This window comes from Chelonoidis abingdonii, chromosome 6 (assembly GCF_003597395.2).
Source record: "Chelonoidis abingdonii isolate Lonesome George chromosome 6, CheloAbing_2.0, whole genome shotgun sequence".
Taxonomy (NCBI): Eukaryota; Metazoa; Chordata; order Testudines; family Testudinidae; genus Chelonoidis; species Chelonoidis abingdonii.
Window position 1 is genome coordinate 27,483,340 of NC_133774.1, and position 26,053 is coordinate 27,509,392.

The 26,053-nt window shown below is 43.1% G+C and overlaps 1 protein-coding gene across 1 annotated transcript in view; it reads right to left on the reverse strand.

Annotated features, from left to right (window-relative positions):
* Window positions 1-26,053, reverse strand: part of CPLANE1 (ciliogenesis and planar polarity effector complex subunit 1) — a 179,106-nt gene that overhangs the window by 127,978 nt on the left and 25,075 nt on the right. Inside the window, 6 exon segments of the mRNA XM_075066918.1 lie at window positions 61-824; window positions 1,583-1,738; window positions 5,055-5,304; window positions 7,626-7,808; window positions 7,921-8,024; window positions 17,233-17,389. Of these exon segments, the coding sequence (XP_074923019.1) occupies window positions 61-824; window positions 1,583-1,738; window positions 5,055-5,304; window positions 7,626-7,808; window positions 7,921-8,024; window positions 17,233-17,389 (1,614 nt within the window).

Here is a 26,053-nt window from a genome sequence, read left to right on the forward strand (position 1 = left end):
AATGAGAAAGTAATTAAATCCCGTTTTTTAAAAGTTTTTAATGCACATTAACAATCATACCTGTTGTCTGGCTTTTCACCAAGTTTTACTGCCTGAGGAGGTATCTTAAGCAGAGAATTCAGTGAGCGAAATTTCTGAGCACTGCTCCCATCAAGAACTTGAAAAATAGGCACAATCAGGGAGTCAAGCTCTACAGCACTGTTAACATCAGAGGATGTAGACATTATTTCATAACAAGGTGTGAACTTCCCATTTAGACTATGTGCAACCATCTTCAGCAAACAGAAGCACCCCAAAAGGTATTCTGAGAATAACTGATCTTGGTGCTGAATAATCATCAGTTTTACAGTCCATGATGTCAGCTTTACCAAATGCCCAACTGTCTGTCTGTCTCTCACATCCCAGTACAGGACAGTTAAAAACTGCTGAAAATGTTTTAAGATAGCATGCATCCATAGTTTATATTTTTCAGACTTGTTTAAAAATGCATCATGGGTTAGTAAAGGGCTTTTAATGAACTGGAGAATATTGAAAAGGTGGGTAATGCAACCTACTGCGTAATTCAACAGCATATCTTTTTCTTGCACATTTTTTGAAATCCCTATCCCCCAGGCTGCAAGAAGGTTTTTCTGAATTGAATTTAGTTCCATAGTTAGATCATCTTTTGCATCAGTATCATCTTTTGCATGAACAGTGTCAAACATTGATGCAAATTCCAACCGGCCTTGATCAGCTCTACTGAAAAATGAATTTGGTCCATGGCTGCAGAAAGTAGAAGAGTTATTTTGAAATTGCTTGTCATGATCATATTCGTCTTCATAATCCTATATCAAAGGGAAAAAACACATATGTAATCTGATTTGGGTTTATTTTCTTGAAAGCAAGGCTAGTGAAAGAGGCACAGTGAAGATTAACAGGTCTTATATATGAAACCTCTATCCATTCTAAATCATCTAACATTCAAAAAGCAATTACCATAGAGTGTGTATCTGTTTCTGTGGACTCTACTCCCACCTCATTTGCTGCCCCAAATAGTAAGGCTCAGAATGCGAGTAAAGGGGAATTTTTGCTTCTATAGAAGAGATCCTCAAAAGCACAAAACACAGCAGATTTGAAAGGCTGCATGGCAAGTTTAACATACACCCATTCTTCCTAAAGAGATTTTAAGATCTATGAGGTATACAAATAGCAGTACATGTCAAAGATTAAAACTCAGTATTTTGAACAGCAACAGAAGGTGACTTAACATATATTTTATTAGCATGCATTTTTGGAAAAGTAAATTAATTTCTGAAAAAAATCATTTGTTTTAAGATGTTTGAAAACCATTAACATCCTGCTAAAATGACTGATAAGAAAATCAGTGCATTTTCTAGAACCTATAAGCCAAAATAAAATTAAAATTCTTCCTAAGAATTTGTTTAATGTAAAATCATTTAAGCAAATTTAGTAAGAGTATAATATTCAGAATATGACTTAAAATAGAGCTCAGGATAATTAGATTTTTTTTCCATATTCAGAATTACCTAAATTAGATCAGATGCATTAATTGTACAGTAAATAGAAAACTGCTGTTAAATACCTGTAAATCTGCTGCTTTCTCCCTCAGTTCTGCTGTTTCTTCTTCTTGCAGGAATTTTGGAATGGTAGAAAGGGTAGAATTTTGGTTTTGATGTTGTTTCAATAGGCTAGCTTTTAAAGAAGCCAAGGATCGCAACTGCAGCCTTTTCCCTTTAGGCTGTAAAAGATAAAAGTAAGAGAAACTACCTTAATATCATTACATATTTGTCTGTCTCCGGTAACACCTACAACATGCTAGATACTTTCCAAGCATAAAAGAAATTATTCCTGACCTAACCAATTTACAATCCGAGAGCAAATATACAAAGGACTAGGGCAAGGGTAGGCCACCTATGGCACATGTGCCGAAGGCGGCATGCCAGCTGATTTTCAGTGGCACTCACATTGCCTGGATCCTGGCCACCGGTCTGGGGGACTCTGCATTTTAATTTAAATATTAATGAAGTTTCTTAAACATTTTAAAAACCTTATTTACTATACATACAACAATAGTTTAGTTATATATTACAGACTTATAGAAAGAGACCTTCTAAGAATGTTAAAATGTATTACTGGCACATGAAACCTTAAATTAGAATGAATAAATGAAGACTCAGCACACCGCTTCTGAAAGGCTGCCGATCCCTGGACTAGGGGAAAGGGGCATATCCTAAATAAACTGGAGATGGTATCTGGCCATGTTTTCACAATGCAATGTTGTAACACCACCAGTCAATTGTTTTTTTTCTCTACTTATCATGGCAGAAGTGGGTCTTCAGGAGGGATTTGAATGCATGGAAGTGACAGACTGACAGACTTAGCATGGATAGTCTATGCATACAAGACAGTGGGCAAGAAGGTGCAGAAATGCTTGTGGGACAAGTGGACCATCACAGATCACTGTGCGTGCTATGCCTTGTACCCCTCCACAGTCCCTTGTGAGTGCATCATTCCTAGTGATAGAACTGGGGCTCCACTTCACTCAAAAGAGACTCCTGCAGTTCTGTCACTCGGACTGCATACCTAGGCTTCAGCAGGGCCTGTTTTGCTTGGCTTCTTGTACAAGTCTTCTCTCAGGAGCTCTAACAAGAAAATATATGCAATGACTCAGCTCAACCTCTTCAAAATGAAGTATTATTTATTAGCCATCAGGAACACAGTATTCAGAGAAATGGATTACAATAACCAAGAAGGCTTAAACATATGACTATTAACCAAACTTAATTCTTTCCTTGTAAGTTGTGGGTGAGACCCACTCAGCCTAGACATTCCTACTCTTGGGCTGAGACAGTCAGCCATTGCAGCATTCTTTCAGTCTCTCTCTGTCACAGACTAACCTCCACCACTTCCTCTCTAGGCAGGGGTCTTTAATGGATTAGAGTCTCTTTAATCCTAGACTCAAGCCTGGGAAAATAAACCCGCTAGTCTGCCTTGGGGCAGGCAGATGAGGACTTCCCATTTAATAGCTCCCCCACAGTTCTGTTGAAGACCCTTGGTATTCCCTCTGGAGGGATCTCATCTCTGCCATTGTTTCATTTCCTGTTTTGATTAAATCCATGCAGTCACATAGAATAATATCAAATAGATAAACTGAGACACAAGTAATAGTCATAGAAATAATACAGAAGTCTCCCATTCTCCACACAAACACCTGTGGGAGAAGTAGTGTGTCAAGGCTGCCAACCTTAGCAGTGCGGATGAAACGGGGGCAATGAAAAAAAGAGACAAGGATTAGTATTCTAGGAAGGATAAAGTTATGTAGGCACCTGGATGGCATGGGAGGGAAAAGTGTGAATTTCATGTAATATAGGAGGAGCTGCCAGTGGAGGAATTGAAAGAGATGGACATCATGGTTAGAACAACAAGTAAAGAAATCAATCTGGTAATTGTATTTTCTAAATACTGGAGATATCAGGAAGTCTGAGAGGAGAAAGATGTTACAATAATCAAGATGGAAGATCATCAGACAAATGTTTTAGTTGTAGGGATAGAAGGAAGAGATCAGATCCCTGGAACAGACAGATTTTTGGGAGAATAATTGGCAGAATTTCTGTACAGCTCGCAAAAGTGGGAAAATGGAGAATAAGTGGTCAAGGTTGATCTTCAGATTCTGGGCCTTACCCTGCATCTATGATGTAGGGTCTTTTTTTTTTTTAAAAAAAAATTTTTAAGATCTCAAATAACAGCTCTACTTCTGATTCATTTCTTTTAATATGTGCTTTCCTATTCAAGAAATGTAAACTGAAATATTAAAAAAAAATCTTGACAATTACAAGGTCTCAGTAATGTAATAGTTCGCTTTCTATGCCTCTACATGGTTTTGTGTGCGGTGTATCCAGGTTGACTGCACTGCCAACTAGTTTGCCTATAACTTCACCTCCCTACTGGATACGCTCAGTTTATCAAACCGCAATGAACCTATACCACCACATATTCAACCTAATTCATTTCAAACTCCTCCTCTCTTCCCACTCCCAAATCCGTCAGCAATCATTCTCTCATCCTATTTGATTTTGTTCTTCCTAAACAACTGTCTTCTTCATTCACTAACATACATGGTGCCCTTAATTTTCTTTCAAAGAATCTTTCTCCTCTTGATCTCTCAGTTGATCGCATAGATAGTTTACCGATACCTATAATTCCATCCCTTCTTAGGCTCTTAACAAAATTGCACCTCTAAATTCTCACATCCCCTCCCACTGTTCCAATTTATCCCAGTAAACAGATCATCTCCATAAACTCAAGTACACTTGCGGGCACCTGCAAGGTGGTGACGCAAACTGGTTTCAGTTTCCACTGGCATATATATAAATCCCATCTCATGCTTAACATCGAATGAGTCTCTGTGCGGGGGGTGGGCGGGCTGGAAATAGAGCTGAAAGGTCTGTCAGATCTAAGTTTTTCATTCAAACTTAGGCCCAGTTGCTCGTGACTGAAAATTGTTACCCTCCAATAGCTGTTGATCTATGTAAAATGAGTTGATGGTTTCAATCCAGTTGCTATGGAGTTCAATGGAGTGATTATGTTCACAGTACAACTAGAAACTTTGACGACTGTCTTGACAGAGACCAAAGACTGAAAATGATAAGGAAGCAAAATTACCCTCTTACTTACTAGAGATGGTCTATCCAGAACAGGGTTGAGGTATAACAAGTCACTGTACTGCCATTTTTTGTTTTCCAGGGGCACATACGAAAATTCAGTTTCATTTAAATTCAGAGCCTGTTTTTCAAATCACTGCCATTCTAAGTCTGTCTCAAAACCTTCCTCCACAGAGCACTGAAAGGAATATATCATGTTTGTCCTTTCAAAGACTAACAGGTACATGACTCCACTGTTGCCTTTGAAAGCATTTTCTAATACTCTGTTTGAAAGAGATTAGAGTGTTTACGATTTTCTCCTTTTGACTAAAAATTCATCATTTAAAAAAATCTCTAACGTAAAAAAAACCCCACACAAACAAAGAAAACAACTGCCACCCAACCAAACAGTACCTTAGGTGTCATCAGACTCTGATGCATCTTTTCAAGCCTCTGGGCTGAATCAAGTAGAAGTGACCTCATAACTCCAGATGGTAGAAGATTATCAGAAAACTTAAGTACTGTAACCATATACCCATCAGAGACAATAAGGTAGGGTAATCTTGAGTGTGATGTTACAGAAAATCTCTGTCTCATTAGATCACTTTCAGAGGCAGATGAACCAAGAGAATGACTAGAATCTTGAGAGAGAGACTGCTGCGGTCTAGCAAATAAAATAAAAATATATCAGAAAAAATAAACAAATATCATATGCAAAATAATTAAATGAAAATATCAAACATACATATTTTGTTAAAATTTTTTTGTAATTTATATAACTTTTCTTGAAGGGGAAAGTTTAAACAAAAAGTTCACAAATGCAAGATGACAAAATAATGTAAGCAATTTAATAATATAATGACATAATACAGAAGTTAAGCTTAACAGAAAAATGTGAAAATATTAATGGGCCTTTTTTAACCTTAATTAGCTACTATTACAGCAAAATATTGACATCTTGAATTCTGTTATGTAGACCTATCATATAGTAACATATCAATTTATGGTCCTCTATATGGCTCCAATTCTGCAAAGATTTATGCAAATGCTTAACTTTATACATTATCAGTAGACCCACTGAGACTAATCAGAAATTAAGTCCCTGATAAATCTTTGCAGGATGGAGTTCTAAATGACTACTAATAAAAGTCATGTATGTTAAGTAATATAGAATATTAGTATTTTGTATCTATTTTAAAAATAAACTCCTCAGCCATTCTACAACAATAATTTTTAAATACAACACACGGGACCTAGCCTTGTAGTCCTTACACAGAAAAGATTCCCACTGAAGTCCATGGGCCCTGTACTTGCACATGCATTGTAAGATTGGATCCATAGCATTTCCAAATTATAAGTGAAACATTTGGTTACTCCCAATTCTTGACCTTTAAAATGTTAGGAAGTTGTCTAAAATTTAAATAGCTGAATGTGTGAATAAACAGTTGTATTACAATTAAAAATAGTCTTTCACATATCATATCATCACCTAGCTCCTACATAGGTTTCCATCAGCTGATCTTAAAAGTACTTCAACAAAGGAGATCAGTATTACTATTCCCATCCTACAGATGGAAAAACTGAGCCAGAGAGATGTAGTGACCTGTGCAAGGTCATCCAGTAGTCTAGTAGCAGAGTCTGGAATAGAACCCAGGTGTACTCTACTCAGTAGGCCACTCTGCTTCCCCTATATAAAAGATTAAATTCTGATTTTTAAATCAGCCAACGAAAGTGTCCACTGCAATATCATTTGCAAATATGTAACTCCAAATTCTTTTAAGTTATTGGCCAGCAATTTTTTTCTACATCTATACGTAGAAAGTTACAAGAATGCCTGAAACTTAATTGCTAGTATAGATGTTTTTAAAGCCAGTAGCAAGATACTAACGGATTTAGCATAGGGAGCTCAGTAATGTGGCGGATTAATGTGCTATCTTTTCATGTGTGGAGATGTGGGTTCAAAGTTAAAGTCATAAGAGAAAAGGAGTTTGTTGGTTTGAAACGAATCACTAAAAATGATTCACGTCCTGCCACAACAGAGACACCGCTCAAATAACGACAAAAACTGGAACAACACAGTTCATCTTAGATGATGATGATGGCAGGCACTTAAGAAACACTATCCATAGACTAATGTAGAAAAGGATTTAAATGTACTGGCAGAGCAGTGTGTGACAATACCTCACTATAATCCATCAGTGCTAACAGTCAGGATATTTCATTAAATTAATCAGATTCACAGAAAAAGTATTTTAAAGATTCTTATATGCATTGACATTTTGTTACTACCTGTAACTTGTAATTAAGTTTAAATAAAATTGTAAATTGCACGTGTGATTTCTTGTTATAACACATTAGAAGTGCCTTTTGTTCATTTTCAAGAAGCAATTTTCAATAGTGATACAGACTACTGAATACAAACGCATGCACAACTGCACTTCTGATATGACTGAGAAACTGCCTGTGAAAAATAAGGTTCTGAGCTTGCAAAAGGCTGTTTAAATATAACTAGCTGCTTTGTTTAGATACCCTACTTTCCCATACAATTGCTATAATTTCATATTCAATCTTGAAACTCTCACAATTTGAAAGTTACAGTAAATTAAATTCTTGAGCCACCAAAGTTATCCTTGCATTAAAAATTAATCCAAGTTTTTAACATTTACAAAAAGTGCATTTCTTCCATCACGATAAAACAACAGGTTTTAGGTAATGTTAATCTCTGAAATATCTAAAAATTTAACCAGTCCTAAAAATCACAAATAATTTATACTTACAGTGCCACAATGTCAATTTTTCAGCAGGACAAAGCCATTATAAGAAACAGAAGAGAACTATGAATGAGAAACAGATATTGAGAAAAAAAGAGAAACCAAAAGACTTAATTTGAAAGGTGAAATTTATTTTAAACAGTAGAAAACATGTAAGAAAGGAAGATATGATCAAATGATAAAGAAAAAAATTTAAACTTTCAGGTTGTCTCACCTGTACGTTATTAGTGGATGAAAGGGAATAAACTCTGCTGGTCCAAATTCTATAGAGCAACCAGAAGTAACCAAGGTCAGCAATTCACCCATACAAGTCAATAATATCAAGGAGCCACGTTTTAACATGCAAGCCAGAAAAAGACTATCAGGAGTCCAGCTCATGTCACCTACCCAGTATGACCTAACAAAGACAGAAAAAAATAATAGCTTTACAAGTCTACTTTCCTATCAAATCAAGGCATCAATGATTTTACTTCTTAGAATAATGTAAATTCTACTCTTCAGATACTGACCTGACAAATTTGGATGCAACCACATGATTCTTGCTACTACAACCTTTAAGGATACCAGAAACAGTAACAAAATTCAAGGTATTTATAAACAAAATCTGAGTTGCCTGTGTAAAAAAAAAATAAAAGCACAAAAAAAAATTAATAACGGACCATAATAAAGACTTCTAATACCAAGTTATGCCTTAGATTTGTTGTACTGAAAACATTACTACATGCAGAAATCTTGTCTGCATTACCACATGCAGAAATAATGTCATGCTTATTAATATTCAAAGCACATTTTTACCTTTGAAACTTTGCAAATCATAAATTGATTAAAATTATGTCTTTATATTGGCCTATAATATCCTCAGTATTCATTAAACAGAGAGGTTAATCATAGGCAGAGATGATAGCGCAGCCCTATACTTAGGCTGCCTAAATTTTCTATTTCAAGACCTTGTTTTCCATTGCTTGTTAAGTCTGGCAAACTTTAATCATTTGGGTTGAAATCATCTGGTATCTGCCTCAGACTGAATTTTTCTGGAAAGTTTCAGATAAAACAATACAGCCACATCCAGGAAAAATATTTGAGAATCTTTTCCCAACAATAAAAAAATTCTCAAATTCAATAGCTCTAGCACACCAACTTCTGTAGCAAGGTTTTGAAATTTGGCAGCAGCTTACCTGTGTGTCATGATGTGCCTTTTACTATTCCCATGAAACAGTACTTAAATTTGGCCAAATTAGAAGCCTTTAAAAATCTCATTTTCAGCATTGATTTGTTAGAGTTTGGCAGCGAAGTTCTCCAAAGATTCCACCTGAATTGAGCATGTTCTGTCCCAGGGCTACAGAGGCTGAGCTGGACTGACCTCTAATTGCTGCTCCCAGGTGTTGCAGGTCCCTCTGGTTCCAGACACCAAAACTAAGAGCAGGGAGACCGTCTCTCCCTATTGGCTCCCATGCGGCACGAAAAAGGAAGACTGACTTGAATAGAGAGGAATAGATGGTGGGAGGCTTGGACTTAAACAAGGGAGCAAGGAGGAGGGAAAAGACAGGACTGAAACAGGAACAGGCTGGAAGGGATAAAGGCACAATGGGATGAGGCTTGTAAGGCAACAGGGACAGAAGAGTCTGACCAACACAGCACACTCCCCTCAAGAACTTGGAATGGAAGGAGTGGTTCCTTATCTCAGAATAATTCAGTTCTTCGAAACAGTTTGACCCTTTCAGTGCTCCATTGTAGGATGTGTGCGCATGCGTGTGCTCTCAAATGGAGAATGTAAAGAGGTGTCCACGGGCTCATGGCTGTGCAGAACAGCAACTCATGCCTCCAAACAAAGGCATGTAGGGAGCCACAGCCTGCCACCACTCAGTTCCTTCTCAACCATGGAGCAGAGTCTCCACAGCCAAGGCAAAGAGGTTAGAAGCACCCACAGAAACAAAACATCTCAAAGAACTCAAGTTACTGTAAGGTGAGCAATCTCAACTTCTTCTTCAAGTACAGTACAGACCCGTTTATGCGTGAATCCGCTTAACACGTGGTAGCGCCATGCCTCCCAGTGCTACCTATTTAACATACGAGACTCGTTAACACGCGGTACAGGAACCTGCTATCTAGTGCTACAGATTTGCTCACTAACTCACTGACACAGAAATCGACAGGAAGTGCAGAGCAGAAACGTGCTGTACGTCTTTACCGCCGAATGGGGGGGAGGGGGAGGAAGCAACATTAAACAGTCCTTTGCCGCAGCAGCGCTGTGCCACCAACAGGAGAATGGGGGAGAGGAGATGGGCAGAAAAGTTAAAGCGCTGCTGCAGCAAAGGACCCTGCAGTGCTTTACAGTCCCTGGTCTTCCCCCCTGCTAGCCCTTGGCCACCAACGGGCGGGGGGGGGGGGGCGGGAGCAAAGGGAGCAGCTGCCTGGGGGCTGGTGATTTAAAAGAAACCAAGGCTTCAGACAGTGCTACCGCAGCAGCGGTGTCCAGAGTCCTGGGCCCTTTAAATCGCCATGGGAACCCCAGGCAGCACAGACCAGGCGGCCTAGAAGGGATGGCTGGGGAATGCTGATCCCTAGCCCTGCCCCTTCTGCTCGAGGCCCCACTCCTTCCAGGGGCCAGATCCACCCCCGCCCCATACCAGTAAGTGTCCTGAGTTACTTTCATCCTTACGTAGTCATAATAATGTTTTTATTAAATTACACATTTGAATTTATATTCTTGCAAAGGCCTGCAGTATTTGGGACGTTATGAATATGTATGTAATCTTAGATAATTATACATGTATAGGTAGATATCTCAGCAATGCCCTCGTAACCTGCCATCCGTTAACACGCGTTCGTGACGGCTTGACTCCTGACATCCATACGTAAATGGGTCTGCACTGGATGACTCTATGGATACTCCATCACATGAGACTCCCAACCAGTAACTCAGTGAGAAGGTAGCAGATTTTCCAGGTTTGTCCTGTCAATATAGGTGAGGGCTCTTCTGATGTCTAGTGTATGCAGGCTGGTCTCTCTGAAGATATGAGGTTTTGGGTATAACACTGTCAGACGAATCTCTTGATTAATGTGTAAAAGTACACCCACGAAAGCTCATGCTCCAATACGTTTGTTAGTCTATAAGGTGCCACATGACTCTTTGCTGCTTTTACAGATCCAGACTAACACAGCTACCCCTCTGATACTTGATTAATGTGGTTTTCCAAAGAGACTTTTTGGAGAAAGTGAGGATGAGGATGCAGTATAACTTTTATTTATAGAAGGCAGTATATGGCAGGTCAGCCATAAAAGCACCGAGCCCTCTCTCTGTCTAGCTGAAGTGATGGCTATGAGGAACAAAGTCTTGGGTAAGAAGTGAAAGTGAGAACAGGTCGCCATTGGTTCAAAGGGAGGTTTCCTCAGGGCATTGAGAATCAAATTTAGGTTCCACTAGGGGCCGGCTTCCATACAGGCAGAAACAAGAAGTGCAAGTCCTTGGCATCTGGACATCTCATGAGTTGCGGCCATATCTTCCATTGGAACAGAAAAGGTGACATGTTTGGACTGACAGAGGTCTGCTTTTATGAGACCACAGATTTGACAAATGCAGTGGAAGACAGGAATTGTTGAGCTACTGTTTATGGTCCTAAAGAAAGCAAGTGCTTAGGGAATCTGCACCTGTATTCTGGAGGCCTAGGAGAAAGAAATCTCAGTCTATCTGATGAGAGATGCACCAGTCCCATAGCCTTAGCAACTATGCGCATAAGGACATGGATCTTGCTGTGTCCTGTTGGTTGACAGAATATATTGTTGCCCTGTTGTCCAGCATTGGAGTGATGGAGTGACCCTGTATGGGTGAAGGAAACATTGGCAAGCATAATGAACTGCTCTCAGCTCCAGAATGTGGATGTGATGTGGACTGCGACCTCTTGTGCAGATCACCTGCTCTAGGCTGTGGCCCTTGGAGGTGAGTTCTCAGAGTAGGGGATGTGAGAATGGGTTTCCCACACATACCTTCCAACATCACCACCTGAGAGAGTTCAGAACTTACTGAGGTACTGTGGAAAAACTGTATCTGTTTGGAGCATATATAGACTTTAGCCACGTCTGAAAGCACCTAAGGTGCAGCCTCGCCTGAAGTGTGATGAACGCGGAGACTGTTATGTGGCCCACAAAGTGTAGGCAGGTCCCTGCAGTTGTTTGCAGGCTGTGTTTCTGGAAGGGTGGATAGCTATATGAAATTAGGCATCCTTGAGGTCAAGGGTGACAAACCAATCTCCCAGATCTAGAGATGGAATTATAGTGGCTAGTGTCATCATCCTGTAGAGCTGGAAAAGGATACAGGTGTTCAGGTTTCTTAGGTTGAGGATCAATCTCCAACCTCCACCCCTTTTGGGAAGGTGGAAATAGTTGGAATAGAATTCCCTTCTGACGAACTCTGGGGGAAATGGCTTGATTGCCCACAAGAGTACGAGAGACTGGACCTCTTGTTTCAAGAGATCTTCATCAGTGAAAGAAGATGGAATACCCCACATTGATCGCCTCCCAAATCCATCTTTCTAAGGTAATCTGTTCCACGGCAGTGAGGAAGTGTGTTACCTGATCTCCAAAAGGGGGTTGGATAGAATTGTTCAGCACAGGATCTGGGAAGGTACGTAGATTGAGGCCCTTGTCGAGGACATAAAAACAGTTTCTTAGAGGGAGGTGTAGATAAAGTTGCTGTAGAAGAGGGTAGGGTCCCCTTTTCTGGGGTCTAGATTTCCTCTGAAAGTCCAAAGGTCTGTGAAGGCTGTGGCTAGGGATCTAGAAGCCATGACTGTAGAATCTAGGGTACCTTGGAGGGAGGCTTTAGCTAGCAATTTCCCCTCCAAAATGAGAGCATGAAATTGTTCCCTCTGGTCCTGTGGCAGATGTTCAACAAAATGAATGAACTTAGAATATGGTTAGAGTCATACTTCACCAACAGGGTTTGGTAGTTTGCCACATGGAACTTGAGGGCCATCAAGGAGTAGTTCTTCCCAGGAGGACTCTTTTATCATAAGGTATGGCATGGGATGGATCCACCACCAGGGAATTGGGAGAGGGGTTGGAAAATTCCATTCCTGTGTCCAGAATATAGTACTTGTAACAGCTTGCTTACAGGCGGGCTAGATAGTGGCAAGTGTTTGCCAGACTATGTGACCAGGCAATAACAGAGCCTTGTTTATTGGGATGTCAATCTTTCCCTGAGAGGTAATATTTAAAATGTCCAGCAAGGAGTGTTGAGACTCTTGGACCTCTTCTAATGGGATCTGGAGGGATTCTGCCAGGCGTTTCATGCGGTATTGATAGGTCCAAAAGTCATCTGAGTGAAAAGGGTTGTGGAGGTATTACAGCCTCATCTGGGGATAAAGAGAACTTAGCTAATGTGGGTCAGATTCCCTCCATCTTGGGGTCCTACTCCTCTTGCATGTCTCCTGGTGCTGATGGGACATAAGGTACCAGACAGCGATAATCCAGTGCCAGCTGGTGAGCCTGTGGTACTGAAGGTTGGCCAGTCGGTGCCTGTGAAGGATGTGCTACCAGAGCCTTTCTGGTTGGAACCCTATAAAATTGTTCAGCAAAGTGACCCAAGGGATTCCAGTAAGTCCAATAAGGGAACAGATAAGAAAAGGGCCCCCAGGGAGTGTCATAATTAGCAGCTCTAGGTCATCTGATGTGGTCTGAAAGAGCTTCTTCCAAATACTTGTTCAGCAGAGTGTGATGGTAAAGTGGGGGAAAGAGCCTGTAGTGAGAACGGAGTTTGAAGAAGAATTATCCCCTGGGCTGAAGTGGGAAGCCTCAAAACAATCACCAGTATCGCAGACTGGAGGTTCGACCAAGGTTCAATCCACCTGGGCATTTCCAGGGAAGGGACACTGGTAGAGGATCATAGCAGGGGAGACTCTGGTATCTCTAGTATAAACAGGTTTTCCAGAAAAAGAAATCTGGAATATGCTAGAAGACTATGGCATTCAGAAGACTGAGTCAGTACCAAGGTTTGAAGGTGCAGGGATGGTAAGCATGGTACCCGCAAGGCTTGTGAAAGAGTTTCTCTGACCTCAGAGTCCTTATGCAAGGAAGATGATGGTACCAAGGCATGGGAGGGCTGTGCATCTCTCAGTGCCTGGATATGTCAATTGGTAACGAGATAGGCTGCTCCCTGTGTTGTCTGCTAGAAAACTTGTCTGCATGCTGTGATATTGGTGGCTTGCTACTGGATTCAGAAGGAGCCTCAGCAGTACCCCAGAAGGACATGAGATATCATTAGAGTGGAATTTATGGGGTGACCTACTCCTCTTCTTTGGCTTTCTAGAAGGAGAAAGGAGGCGGCTTCTTCTACTTAGAAGGTGCTGCTGCCACCACGGTGGGCTGGGTTGAGGTTGATGTACTGCTGGGGCTAATGAATGCTCCACTAGATGGAGCTTCAGTCTAGCCTCTGTCTTCCAAAGCCTTTCTTTTAGATCCCATACAGACCTTGCACTTAGACTGGATGTGAGTGTCTCTGTGGCCATGGAGACAATGCAAATACCCATCACTATGGGGGAAAAGACCTGTAGCAGGTCTGGCAGGGCTTAAACCCCAGAGTCTTAAGCATAACCTGGAGTACTGGTGAACCAAATAAGGAAAAAAACAGTGGAATAACCCTCTTTATAAAACACAAGTGTATAAAACTAAATAAATAAAATAACCAAGAAAATTAAGAAAACTTTAAGAATAAATAGTATATTAAGAAAGTGAGAAAGCTGTAAAAAATCAATGAACATGCAATCACTCTGTCTCAAGCTGCAGGCTGTCAAGAAACTGAATGGCAACAGGCCTACACCTCTCTCTGTGCCCTTACTTGGAGGCACAAGAGGCTGCTCTGTACAGGTGCAGGCCTGTGGACACCTGCATTCTCCAGTTGAGAGTGCACAGGTATGCGTTCATCCTATGGCGGAGTATCCATAGAAACATATACTCAAAAAAGGAACCAATATTCCTGAGTCTCACCATTCCTCTGCTGTCTACAAATATCTGTGAAACTCACTGGTATCTGATGAAGTGGGCTTTAGCCCACAAAAGCTTATGCTCAAATAAATTTGTTAGTCTCTAAGGTGCCATAAGTGCTCCTCGTTCTTTTTGCTGATACAGACTAACACAGCTACCATTCTGAAACCTGTCACTGGCAGAGTGTGTGTTTCCTTCCACTCTAGTGGTTGCTGCACATAGAGAATGACAACCTACTACTGGTGTCAATTATTCTGTTAAGTGTCAGAGACTATGATTTGGCTCTAAAAGGGTCCAACCCTGCTGATGACCCATGCAGGTGTCATTATGTTTCCACATATTCTATTTTTTCAATTTGTTGGTTTTTCTTCAAATATGTAGGACCTTACACACACACAAAAATACATTAAAAGAATGTTAATATTGCAAAGTTAAGCACACAGAAGTTAGGAAATGCCAAAATTAAGACTGCCTGTACACTTAATTAAGTCCTTTTGTGCATATTAATTATCACATTCTTTAATTGCATACTATTTATTTCTACATGATCCCTGCCTCATCAGTGCAACCCATTGGTCAAAGAGGATAAAACAAAATACTGAACAGCTGTTCATTCAGTGAGCTCTGTCCGTCCTGTGCACTGAATGTGACAGGGATTGTATAGGAAAAATAGTATGGGATCATACACACAAGGAAACAAAATTAAGGCTACGGGGCAACCTTAATTCTGGCATTTCCTAATTTTTGAGTGCCTGGCATTTTTTAAATGTAGTTTGTGTGCACCAGTATGAACATACATAAGAGAGGCCATTGCTAATGACTGCTCTCTGGATCCTGTTTGTGAAGAGTGATTTGAACATTGCAGTGTCGCAAAGTGCACTTCAGCTATGTCACGTGAGCTAGCCAACATTACTTATGGTTCAATGCACAGAAAGCTGCAGAGAGGTCAGGCAGAATTATCACTGAGATGTGTCCTCTATCCATTGGCATGAGGAGCTAATGAGAAGTTACTGAACTGTAACTGGAGGCTCATCAAGTTGTATGGTCCCAATCTGTATTCCACTGTGGGGAGCTATGCATACACACCACGTGCCCAGAGCTGAAAAATCTGAAAGCAGTGTTCACTAGTTCACACATGCACTCTGGCAGATCTTAGGGGCATGGCCTCTCTACCACATGGATGGAGGGACAGCCACAACCGTCCCCTGGTGGACAGAGCCAGGACACCTACGCCTGCCCCGCTGGAAGCAGAGACGTGGAACCAGAACTGGAAATATAGAAGGCAGGCACTGGAACCTGTCCTTGAGAAGATGCACTTTTTTGGTGACAGAATTCAAGGTGGCCCCAATGAAGTCAAAATTATGTGGGAGTGAGAACAGATTTTTCAGAGTTTACTCTGACTCCCAGTGAAGAGAGGAGGTGCAGCATCATAAGAGTTGATGCACAGGCTTCCTGGTGGCAAGGAGAAAGTCGGTAAGATAGTGGAAGACAATGAGACCATGACTTCTGATGTGAGCTGCTATTACTACTAAGAATATCTTGATCAATACTCTGGGAACGACAAATATTCCAACATGATCTTGAGAAATCTGAACTTGTGAATGAAGCAGTTGAGATGGTGGAGGTTGAGGATAGGTCTCCAACTGCCTCTCTTTTTGAGAAACAGGAAGTAAGGAGAGGAAAAACCCACTCCCTTGGTATTAAGCAGGGAAGAATTCTATCAATCCTCACTACAATAGGGAGTTTGCCTTGTTTGAGAATATTCTCATGAAAGTGGTCCCTGAACAAGGGTAGAGAGGGTTTTTTTGGAGGAGATAGGGATGCAAACTGTCATTTAGCCAGACAGGATGATGTTCAGCCCCCACTTGTCCACTGTTATTGCACTTCAGGTGTTGAAAAGTGCGCTAAACAACCACCAAACAGTGTGTAGGGGTCAGGAACTGTTGGCTTAGTGTTTTGCGGCTCTCAAGCACTCATCAAAAATAACATCAAGGCAGGGGCTGAGATGGAGATACATAGCCTGTTGCAGAGGGTGTGGGAAAACAGGTCATTTGAACTTCATGTCTCTTGTGAGGCGGTTCATAGGATCTCTGATAGAAAAAACTACTGAGCAATATGTCCAAAAGAATAAATCTAAAATAGATCTATAAAACACTAAACTGTAGACTATAAAAACTGTATGACTGTTAAAACTATTTACAAAACTAAAACTAATTCTTATTTTGTAGGACAAAGCTGAAGCTATGGACACTGGTGGTCCTGAAAACGAGCACATGGTGGTGAGAAGGAAAAACAGAGGTGGTCTGCCCGCCCTTTATTCTGTCAGATGGAGACATGAGGTGAGTCAGGTCGCACACGCAGACCAACAGACGCTTTTCAAATTCACCAGCTGCGTGGATACGGTGCACATGCATAACCTCCCACAGTGGAATACAACACGGACCATTACTCAAAGAACCTTTCACGCCAGGGCTGTGTCTATTCTGCGCTTCAGGCTGTAGCCTGACTGTGAAGCATTCAGGATAACAGCAGATGCAACATGTTGTTTGAGCTTAGTTGTCACTGCTTTCTCAATGACTTTTCCTAGTAATGGGAGGTCAGATATAGTGTATTAGTCGGAGAGAATTTCTATATCAAGTTTTGGTGTTTTGAGAATCAAGCAGATGATCCATCTTCCTGAGAGCCATGCTTTTCTGAAGAACTTCCTAGCTATAAATATGGTTATGATTAAATAGAAAGCCTATCCGAGAGGCAAGTCTAAAATAATTTAATAAGGTCACTTTTAAAAAATTGTATTCTATTTGCAAGATTAGCTTTAGTGATCTACTTTCTACCAGTCATACCTTTGGATCATTTTGATTAACGGCTACTGCCAGTAAAAGTCCATCCCTTGAAAATGCAGTAAGCAAAGCTCCTCTCGACTTTACTGACGCACACACTGGAACCAGAGTGAGCAGGGAACATGCTTGCTGTGCCCAGTGGATATGATAAGGTAAAGAACTGTATAAAAAAGAAAACTGTATTAAATGCGAAATAATGGTGCATAAACAAACTAGGGAAATACAACCTAGATGGAGCTAATAAAAGGTGGGTGCACAACTGGTTGGAAAACCGTTTCCAGAGAGTCATTATCAGTGGTTTCCATTCAAGCTGGAAGGGCATATCGAGTAGGGTCCCACAAGGGATCAGTTCTGGGTCCAGTTTTGTTCAAGATCTTCATCAGTTATTTAGATAATGGCATACAGAGTACACTTATAAAGTTTGTCAATGAACCAAGCTGGGAGGGGTTGCACGTGCTTTGGAGAATAGGATTAAAATTCAAAATGATCTGGACAAACTGGAGAAATGGTCTGAGGTAAACAGACTGAAATTCAATAAGGATAAATGTGAAGTACTCATTTAGGAAGGAACAATCAGTTGCGCACCTTACAAAATGGGCAAATGACTGCTTAGGAAAGAGTTCTGTGGAAAGGGATATGGGAGATCATAGTGGATCACAAGATAAATATGAATGAACAGCGTAACACTGTTGCAAAAAAAGCAAACATTCTGTGATGTATTAGCAGGAGGGTTGTAAGCAAGACACAAGAAGAAATTATTCTGCTCTACTCTGCACTGAATAGGCCTCACCTGGACTACTGTGTCCAGTTCAGGGTGTCACATTTCAGGAAACGTGGACTAACTGGAGAAAGTCCAGAGAAGATCAACAAAAAATAAAGGTCTAGAAAACAAGACGTATGAGGGAAGACTGAAAAAATTGGGGTTGTTTAGTTTGGAGAAGAGAAGACTGGGGTCGGGGAGGGGGGAAGAACATGAGAACAGTTTTCAAGTACATAAAAGGCTGTTACAAGCAAGAGGGAGAAAAATTGTTCTCCTTAACCTCTGAGGATAGGACAGGAAACAATGGGCTTAAATTGCAGCAAGGGTGGTTTAGATTGGACATTAGGAAAAACTTCCTGACTGTCAGGGTGGTTAAGCACTGAAATAAATTGCCTTGGGAGAGAGCAGAATCTCTATTATTGGAGATTTTTAAGAGCAGGTTAGACATACACCTGCCAGGGGTTGTCTAGATAAATGGTTCTCAACCAGGGGTACTTGTAAACATTAAATAAAAGTAAATCTCAGAGTAAATTTAGCTGATGAACAATGTTTAATTTATTACAAGTTAAAAATTCTCTGTATTTATAAAAAAGTTTCTAAAATGACTGCTGAAGGTTGAGAATGAATTTGTTCATTTGTGTTCAACCATAATTCTGGCCTTGCATATAAATGCCCCAAATAAGCACACACTGAAGGAGACTGGAAGTCCCTTCATCCAGTCTGCCACTGCTACAAACAGGTGGTTAGACTTCCTGAAAGGCTTTGTGCGCTCAATGTCAAATGCCAATGCTCTCCGCACATCTAGCGAGTGAAGCCTCTGCCCCTGTGCATTACCATGTGGCTCAGGATAGAAAACTGGCAGAAAAATGTCCTGGCCAATATGGAATTGGGATACCACCTTGGGCAGGAAGGCTGGGTGTGGCTTGAGCTGTACCTGTTCTTGTGGAAGACTGTGTGTGTGTGGGGGGGGTGTCAGAGGTTAACACTTAACTCCAAAACCTTCCTGGCTGAAGTGATAGCAAGCAGAAAGGCACAGAAGGAAACATAGCTAGTGGCTTGAATGGGGCTCCCATTAGTCTAGCTAGGTCCAGGTTGAGGTCCCAAGCTGGTAGCAGTGGACAGGACTGTGGATATAGGCATCCCATGCCCTTAAGGAAACTGCCACCATAGGGTTCGCGAATAGTGAGCACTCTAACTCTCCTGGGTGGAACGCTGAGATGGCCGCAAGGTGTACTTTGATGGATGATCTGCCATGCCTTGCGGTTTCAGATGAAGTAGATAGTCCAGGATGAGCGATATAGATGCCTGAAGTGGGGGTACGTGACTGCAATTGCACCAGCATGAGAACCTTTTCCACTTGGCCAGGTAAGTGGCCTCGTGGAAGGTTTCCTGCTACCAAGCAGCACCTCCCTCACCAATCCTGTGCATTGGAGCTCCATTGGGTTTAACTATGAAGCTTCCAAGCCATGAGATGGAGAGACTGGAGGTCTGGGTGAAGCAGGCAGCCGTGGTCCTGTGTAATCAGATCACGGAGGAGTGTGATCAGGGTGTCCACTGACAGCTCCAGATGCATGGTGTACCAATGTTGGTGTGGCCACGCAGGAGCCAGCAGAATTACCTCCGCCCTGTCTCTGAGGATCTGGAGGAGAACCTTGTGGACAGGACGTATCACCGAGAAGGCATACAATAGACGGTTCCCCCAGGGTAGCATGAATGCATCTGAAATAGAGCCTGGACTGTGCTTTTGGAAGGAGCAAAATGTTGGACACCTCCTGTTGCTCCTGGTGGCGAATATGTCTACCAGAGAAACCCCTACCTTTGGAATATGGAATGTATGATGTCCGGCCAGATGGACCACTCGTGACTGCAGAACGACCTGCTGAAGTGGTCCACAAGCTCGTTCCATACTCCCAGGAGATAGGACGCCTCCAGGTGAATGGAGTGGGCTATACAAAAATCCCACAGGTGGAGAGCCTCCTGACAGAGAGGGGAGGAGCGGGCTCCATCCTGCCTGTTTATATAAAACATGGCAGTGGTGTTGTTGGTCAACACCACCACATGCTGACCTTTCAATATGGCATGGAAGATCTGGCAGGCTAGTCTCATCACTCTGAGCTCCTTTATATTGATGTGGAGCAGGATCTTGGACTACAACCACCTATCCTGAGTCTGTAGGTCTCCTAGTGGGGTCCCCCAATGCAGGTCTGACATATCCATTACTAAGGTCATGGATGGTTTAGGGGTGCTGAATGGGGCTCCTTCGCAGACCATGCGAGAGTCCAACCACAAGCCTAGGGTATTTAAAACTCGCACTGGTATTGTTACTATCAAGTTTAAACTGTCCCAACCTGGGTAATAAGCTGTGGCGAGCCATGTCTGGCCTGACCTGAGCTTCAGCCTAGCATTCTTGACCACACAGGTGCATGCCAGCATGTGTCCCAGGAGACTGAGACATGTCCTCGTGGTCTTGGTGGGGCATTGTCTGAAAGTCTGAATGACGTTTGACAGTGTTTGGAATCTAGATTCTGGCAGAATGGCTCTTGCCTGAACCGAGTCCAGCACCACCTCAATGAATTCTATTTGTTGGGTAGGTGACAACGTCAACTTGTCCACACTGAGACCTAGTCTTTGGACGGTGTCTCTGACTAACCGGACCTGGGAGTCCACCTGCTCCCTGGAGTGTCCCTGCAGCAGCCAGTCATCAAAGTAGGGATACACCTGCACCTGCCTCTTGCCAAGAAAAGCTGCAACCACGGACATGCACTTGGTGAACACCTGGGGGGCTGCTGCTAACCCGAATAGGAGCATTGTGAACTGATAATGTATGTGGTTGACAACAAACCTCAGGAAATGTCTGTGGGCTGGCCAAATGGGTATATGAAAGTATGCATCTTTCATATCAAGGGCGGCACACCAGTCCCCTAGATCCAGGGAAGGAATAATTGTGCTCAGGGAGACCAAGCAGAACTTCAACTTCACCATGAACTGATTGAGTCCTCGCAGATCTAAGATGGAGCTGAGACCCCTCCCCTCTTTTGTCTTGGGGATTAGGAAATAACAGAAATAGAATCCCTTGCCCCTTAGCTCCTGAGGAACCTCCTCCACTGCCGCTATAGCAAGGAGCAATTGTACCTCCTGGATAAGGAGTTGCTCGTGAGAGGGGTCCCTGAAGAGGGACAGGGAAGGAGAGTGGGAGGGAGGGGAGGAGCAGAATTGGAGAGAATATCCCACTTCTACAATGTGAAGAACCCAGCGGTCCAGTGTTATATGGGACCACACACAGAAGAAGCGGGGACAGATGGTTCAGAAGTGGGGGGAAGGATCCAGGATAGTGGATGGTATGCTGTCCTCAGGCATCCCTTGAAAATCCTTGCTTAGATCCCAACGATGGCTTGGTCAGGCCTTGCCTTTGGCCGAGAGAGGGTCGGAAGGTCTACACCTATTATTCCTACCCCTACAGCGGTATGAATCCTGCCTCGGGAGGGACTGGTATTGCTTCTGCTGCTGCTAGGGTTGAGACTTGAAGAGTTTTCTCTGGGTAGCAGGAGTGTTCATCCCCAGAGATTTCATAGTTGCCCTCAAGTCTTTTAGACTCTGAAGCCTCAAGTTTATCTGGTCTGAAAACAGACCTGCACCCTCAAAGGGAAGGTCCTGCAGGGTCTGCTGAACTTCCAGGGGAAGCCTGGAAGCCTGGAGCCATGTGGTTCTCCTCATGACAACTCTAGAGGAGATGATACATGCCATAGGGTCAGCGAAGTCGAGGAAGGCCTGCAGGGATGTCAGGCCACTGCCTACCCCTCCTCAACCAGGGCTGAGAACTCAGCCTTCGACTCAGTGGGGAGCAACTCCTTCTTTTTGGACATAGAGTCCCACAAGTTAAAATTATATCTGCTGAGGACAGCTTGCTGGTTAGCGATCCTCAGATGTAAGCCTCCCACAGCATAAAATTTCCTGCCAAGAGGTCCATATGTTTGGCCTCTTTAGCCTTGGGAGCCTGCACCTGCTGCCCCAGGTGCTCCTTCTCATTTACTGCCAAGATCACCAGGAGCAAGGGTGTGGGTGGGAGAATAAAAACTCATATCCCTTGGAGGGATCAAAGTGTTTTCTCTCTAGACCCCTGAGGTGGGCGGAATAAAGACTGAATCTGCCACAGGGTATTATAATTGTTGTAAATAGTTTTCATGACCAGCAACAGCACTCTGGAAGGACCTTCCAGGGTGAGAATGACCACCATCAGGTTCTCCAACTCAATGACTTCCTCCACCTGTAGGCCCACCTTACGGGCAATGCGGCAGAGCAGATCCTGGTGCGCCCTGCGGTCAATGGGCGGAGGACCTGAAGCTGATATTCCTGCCACTGTCTCATCAGGCGAAAATGATGAGGAAGCCAGTGGGGGTACAGGGTCCTCGTGACCCACTATGTGCCCAGGCTGTCCTAGGTAGCATTGGTGTCCAGTGTTTCAGCGTGGTCAGACGTGACCAGGCTATAGGTGTGTCATAAACAGATAGTAGGAGTTAATAGAACAGAAGTACTTTATATCTCTTTTGACTGTAAAGGGTTAACAAGTTCAGTAAGCCTGGCTGTCACATGACCAGAAGACCAATCAGGGGACAGGAAACTTTCAAATCTTGAGGGAGGGAAGTTTCTGTGTGTGCTGTTAGTTTTTGGTTGTTGTTCACTCTGGGGGCTCAGAGGGACCAGACGGAGCAACCAGGTTTCTCTCCAATCTCCCTGATACAGGTTCTTATAGATTCCAAATAGTAAGTACTGGGTAGATGTCGAGTTAGGCTTATGTTTGTTTTCTTTATTTGCAAATGTGCTATGGCTGGGAGGAGTTCAAATTGGATTTGCTGAAAGGTTTTAATTGTACTTGTTACTTAGGGCTGGGAGGGTATTCCCAGTGTCTGTAGCTGAAGACCTGACCTAACCCATCTTTAAATTTACAAAGATAATTAAAGAGAGAGAAAAACAGTAAAAAATTAAAAGCTTTTCTTTGGTTTAAGAACCTGATTGTTTTTTTTATTTCTTGGGTGAGACCCCAGAGGACTGGTTCTGGAATTCACCAGGGAATTGCGTGGGAGAGAAAGAGGGGGGGGAGAGAAAGGTAATTTTCTCTGGTTAGAATTACCGTTCTCGTCTTCAGGGACAGTCTGGGATGGGGGGGAGCGAGGAGGAAGGAAGGTGCATTTTCCTCTCTGTTTAAGATTCAAGGAGTTTGAATCACAGTGATCTTCCAGGGTAACCCAGGGAGGGGAAGCCTGGGAGAGGCAACAGTAGGGGAAAGGGTTTATTTTCCTTGTGTTAAGATCCAGAGGGTCTGGGTCTTGGAATCCCCGGGCAAGGTTTTGGGGGGACCAGAGTATACCAGGCACTGGAATTCCTGGTTGGTGGCAGAGCTACAGGTTCTAAGCTGGTAATTAAGTTTGGAGGAATTCATGCTGGTACCCCATCTTTTGGACGCTAAGGTTCAGAGTGGGGAATTATACCATGACAGGGTGGGTCTGGAGCCAGTTCCACCATCCCCTCTGTAGTATGACGGGGAGGTCTGGATAGGGTCACCTCTGCAGCACAAAAGGGCAGGTCTGTCCACTGGCAACCATGCAGAAGCATCCCCAATGCCACAGACCTAGAAATCCTGGAAGGGGTACCCGGGGCCTGATGGCAAGCCCAGGGGGTCCAGAAGGGTCATTGCACAGTGGGTGGCAACTGTGGCTGCCAGGTCAACTGGGCGTCTCTCTGGCACTTATCCAACCTGTGCCTACTGCACCATAAGTAGGAGGAGTTGGCATCAGAGTCCAAGGATCCTGAGAACGACAACGGGATGGTGTCCATGATCCCTGAGCCAGCAGTTGGTGCCGGGAAAAGGAAGTCAGGGATAAATGCCATGACAATCACATAGAGAATAGGTGCTGACTGTCCTGCAACTGAGAACGGCTCCTGTGTTCCGGTGCTGTCTCTCGGTTCCGGCTGAGAGTTACCGTAATCAATGCCAACTCCTCAGTGCCGGAGACACAGATCATTGCGCTCCCTGCACTGGGCAATCTTGTACTGGGGCCAGTGTCGAGGGGTGTTGCGGTGACAGAGACCAGGAATGGTGCCAGCCTGGCAATTAAGAGAACCTCATCATCGTGGGCTTGCCTCTAGATGGCACCCGCCTGGGCAGTGCTGCAGGCTTCTCTCTAACAGTAAGTGGCTGAGGCACAGTACTTTCTGTAAGTTCCTTTGCAGCCTCGATAGTGTCCAGAGTGGAAGGTGGGGGGTTCCCAATTCCTCCACCAAGCACTGCCCGGACGGAGAGTAACTGAGTGCCGGGCTCAACTGAGTGCCGGGCTCAACTGGGGTGCCAGAATCAATGGCACGAACTCTTGCTGCTTGGAAGTCAAGTCATTCCTCTGAGGCATCAAAGTCTCCCCGGATGGTCTTCCTCTCTGAGGAGAGCATCCTCTGTCTGCCTTCTTATGGTGTTTGTGGGGCACCGGGGATGTTGACCGGTGCCAGGGCACCACTCCCCGCTGTGGTGCTCTGGATTTCTGGTACCGAAGGTCTCCAGCACCAGAGTCCTTCCTTGGTACCAATTCATTGGCTGATGCCGAGGCACTCCACACCGAGTTTGGACCCGGGACTTGGAGGTCAGGTGCCACTGGATGGACCACGGTTTCCATTAACAGCTGTTTCAAACACAAGTCACATTTCTTCCTAGTTCTGGGCTTGAAAGCCTTACAAATCTTACAGTGCTCAGGCTGATGCAACTCCCCTAAACACCTGAGGCATGAATCATGGGGGTCGCTGTTGGGCATAGTCTTCTTGCATACACCGCAAGATTTAAAACCTTGGGCTTGAGGCATGCCCCGAAACCCAATGTGGGATGAGGGCAGAACAACCCACAAACTAAGTCTATCCTAACTACAAACAACAAACTACAAAACAAAAACTGGGTAGGACTAAGTAATAGCTAAGGGAACACTTGCAAACAAGCGAAACGCAGTTCCAATGCCACCACGGACGGTAAGAAGGAACTGAAGAGGGGTTCGGTTGGCAGGGTCATATATTGAGCGCCATGAGGGCACCACTCCAGGGGGCTCCCTAGCCGATCCAACAGGAGCTGCTGAGGGAAAAAGTTTCCAATGACCGTGCATGTGGCATGCGCACACCTGATCCAATCATTTGAATGATTCCAATCATCTGAAGAACTAATATTAACAAATGGACACGAGGTCAGAGAAAAGCAATACCCATGATTAGGCGGTGGGAGGAATAGATTTCTGAAGAAATATTAGAAGGGCTAAACAGGCAAAGCTTTATCTATACATAAAAGTTGTACCACTTTAATTCCCATATAGTTAAAATTGTACAACCCTCATAGTGTGGATGCAGTTATACGCCTGTTAGTGTGCTTCCCATATGGGAAGGGGAATAAGCTACACCAATATACAGCATCTTTATACCAGTTTAACTGCATCCACAAAGGGCTGTACTGGTATAACTACAACAGTAAAAAGTCTCAGTTCCAGCAACCAACACAGTTATTCTAATACACAACCTGTGTGGAGATCAGGCCTAGAAATGACAAACAGAGATACAGTAAAAACACAATTATAAATATTTGAAGGAAGTGAGAGAGGAGGACAAATTACCTAAGGTGTGTATGGAGGTGTATCACAGACTAACAGGAAGAAATTAAGAAAAGGGAAAATACAGGAAAACTATCAGGAACACTTCCTTACAGTAAGCTACATTAAATTCTAGGTTAATCTCCCAAAAAACTAACAGAACTTCTTTTCTTGGGATGTGGACAAAACACTAGCCAAACACTAAACAATATCTGTAGGAAACAATATAATTTTGGCTGGGAATGGACTGGACAATCTAATATGTCTAGGATCTCTAACTTTTCTGATCTTTTGCACAGGGGCATGTTAACAGCATTCATTTTCAGGTCAGGAGATGCATGAGTAAAAACTTATGGCCCACATTCCAAATCATTAGGCCCTAAACAGAAATTCCACTCTCTCTCTTCAGTTAAGTGTATGCAGTTGCTCTGTCACAAAACACAAGACTGGAGCA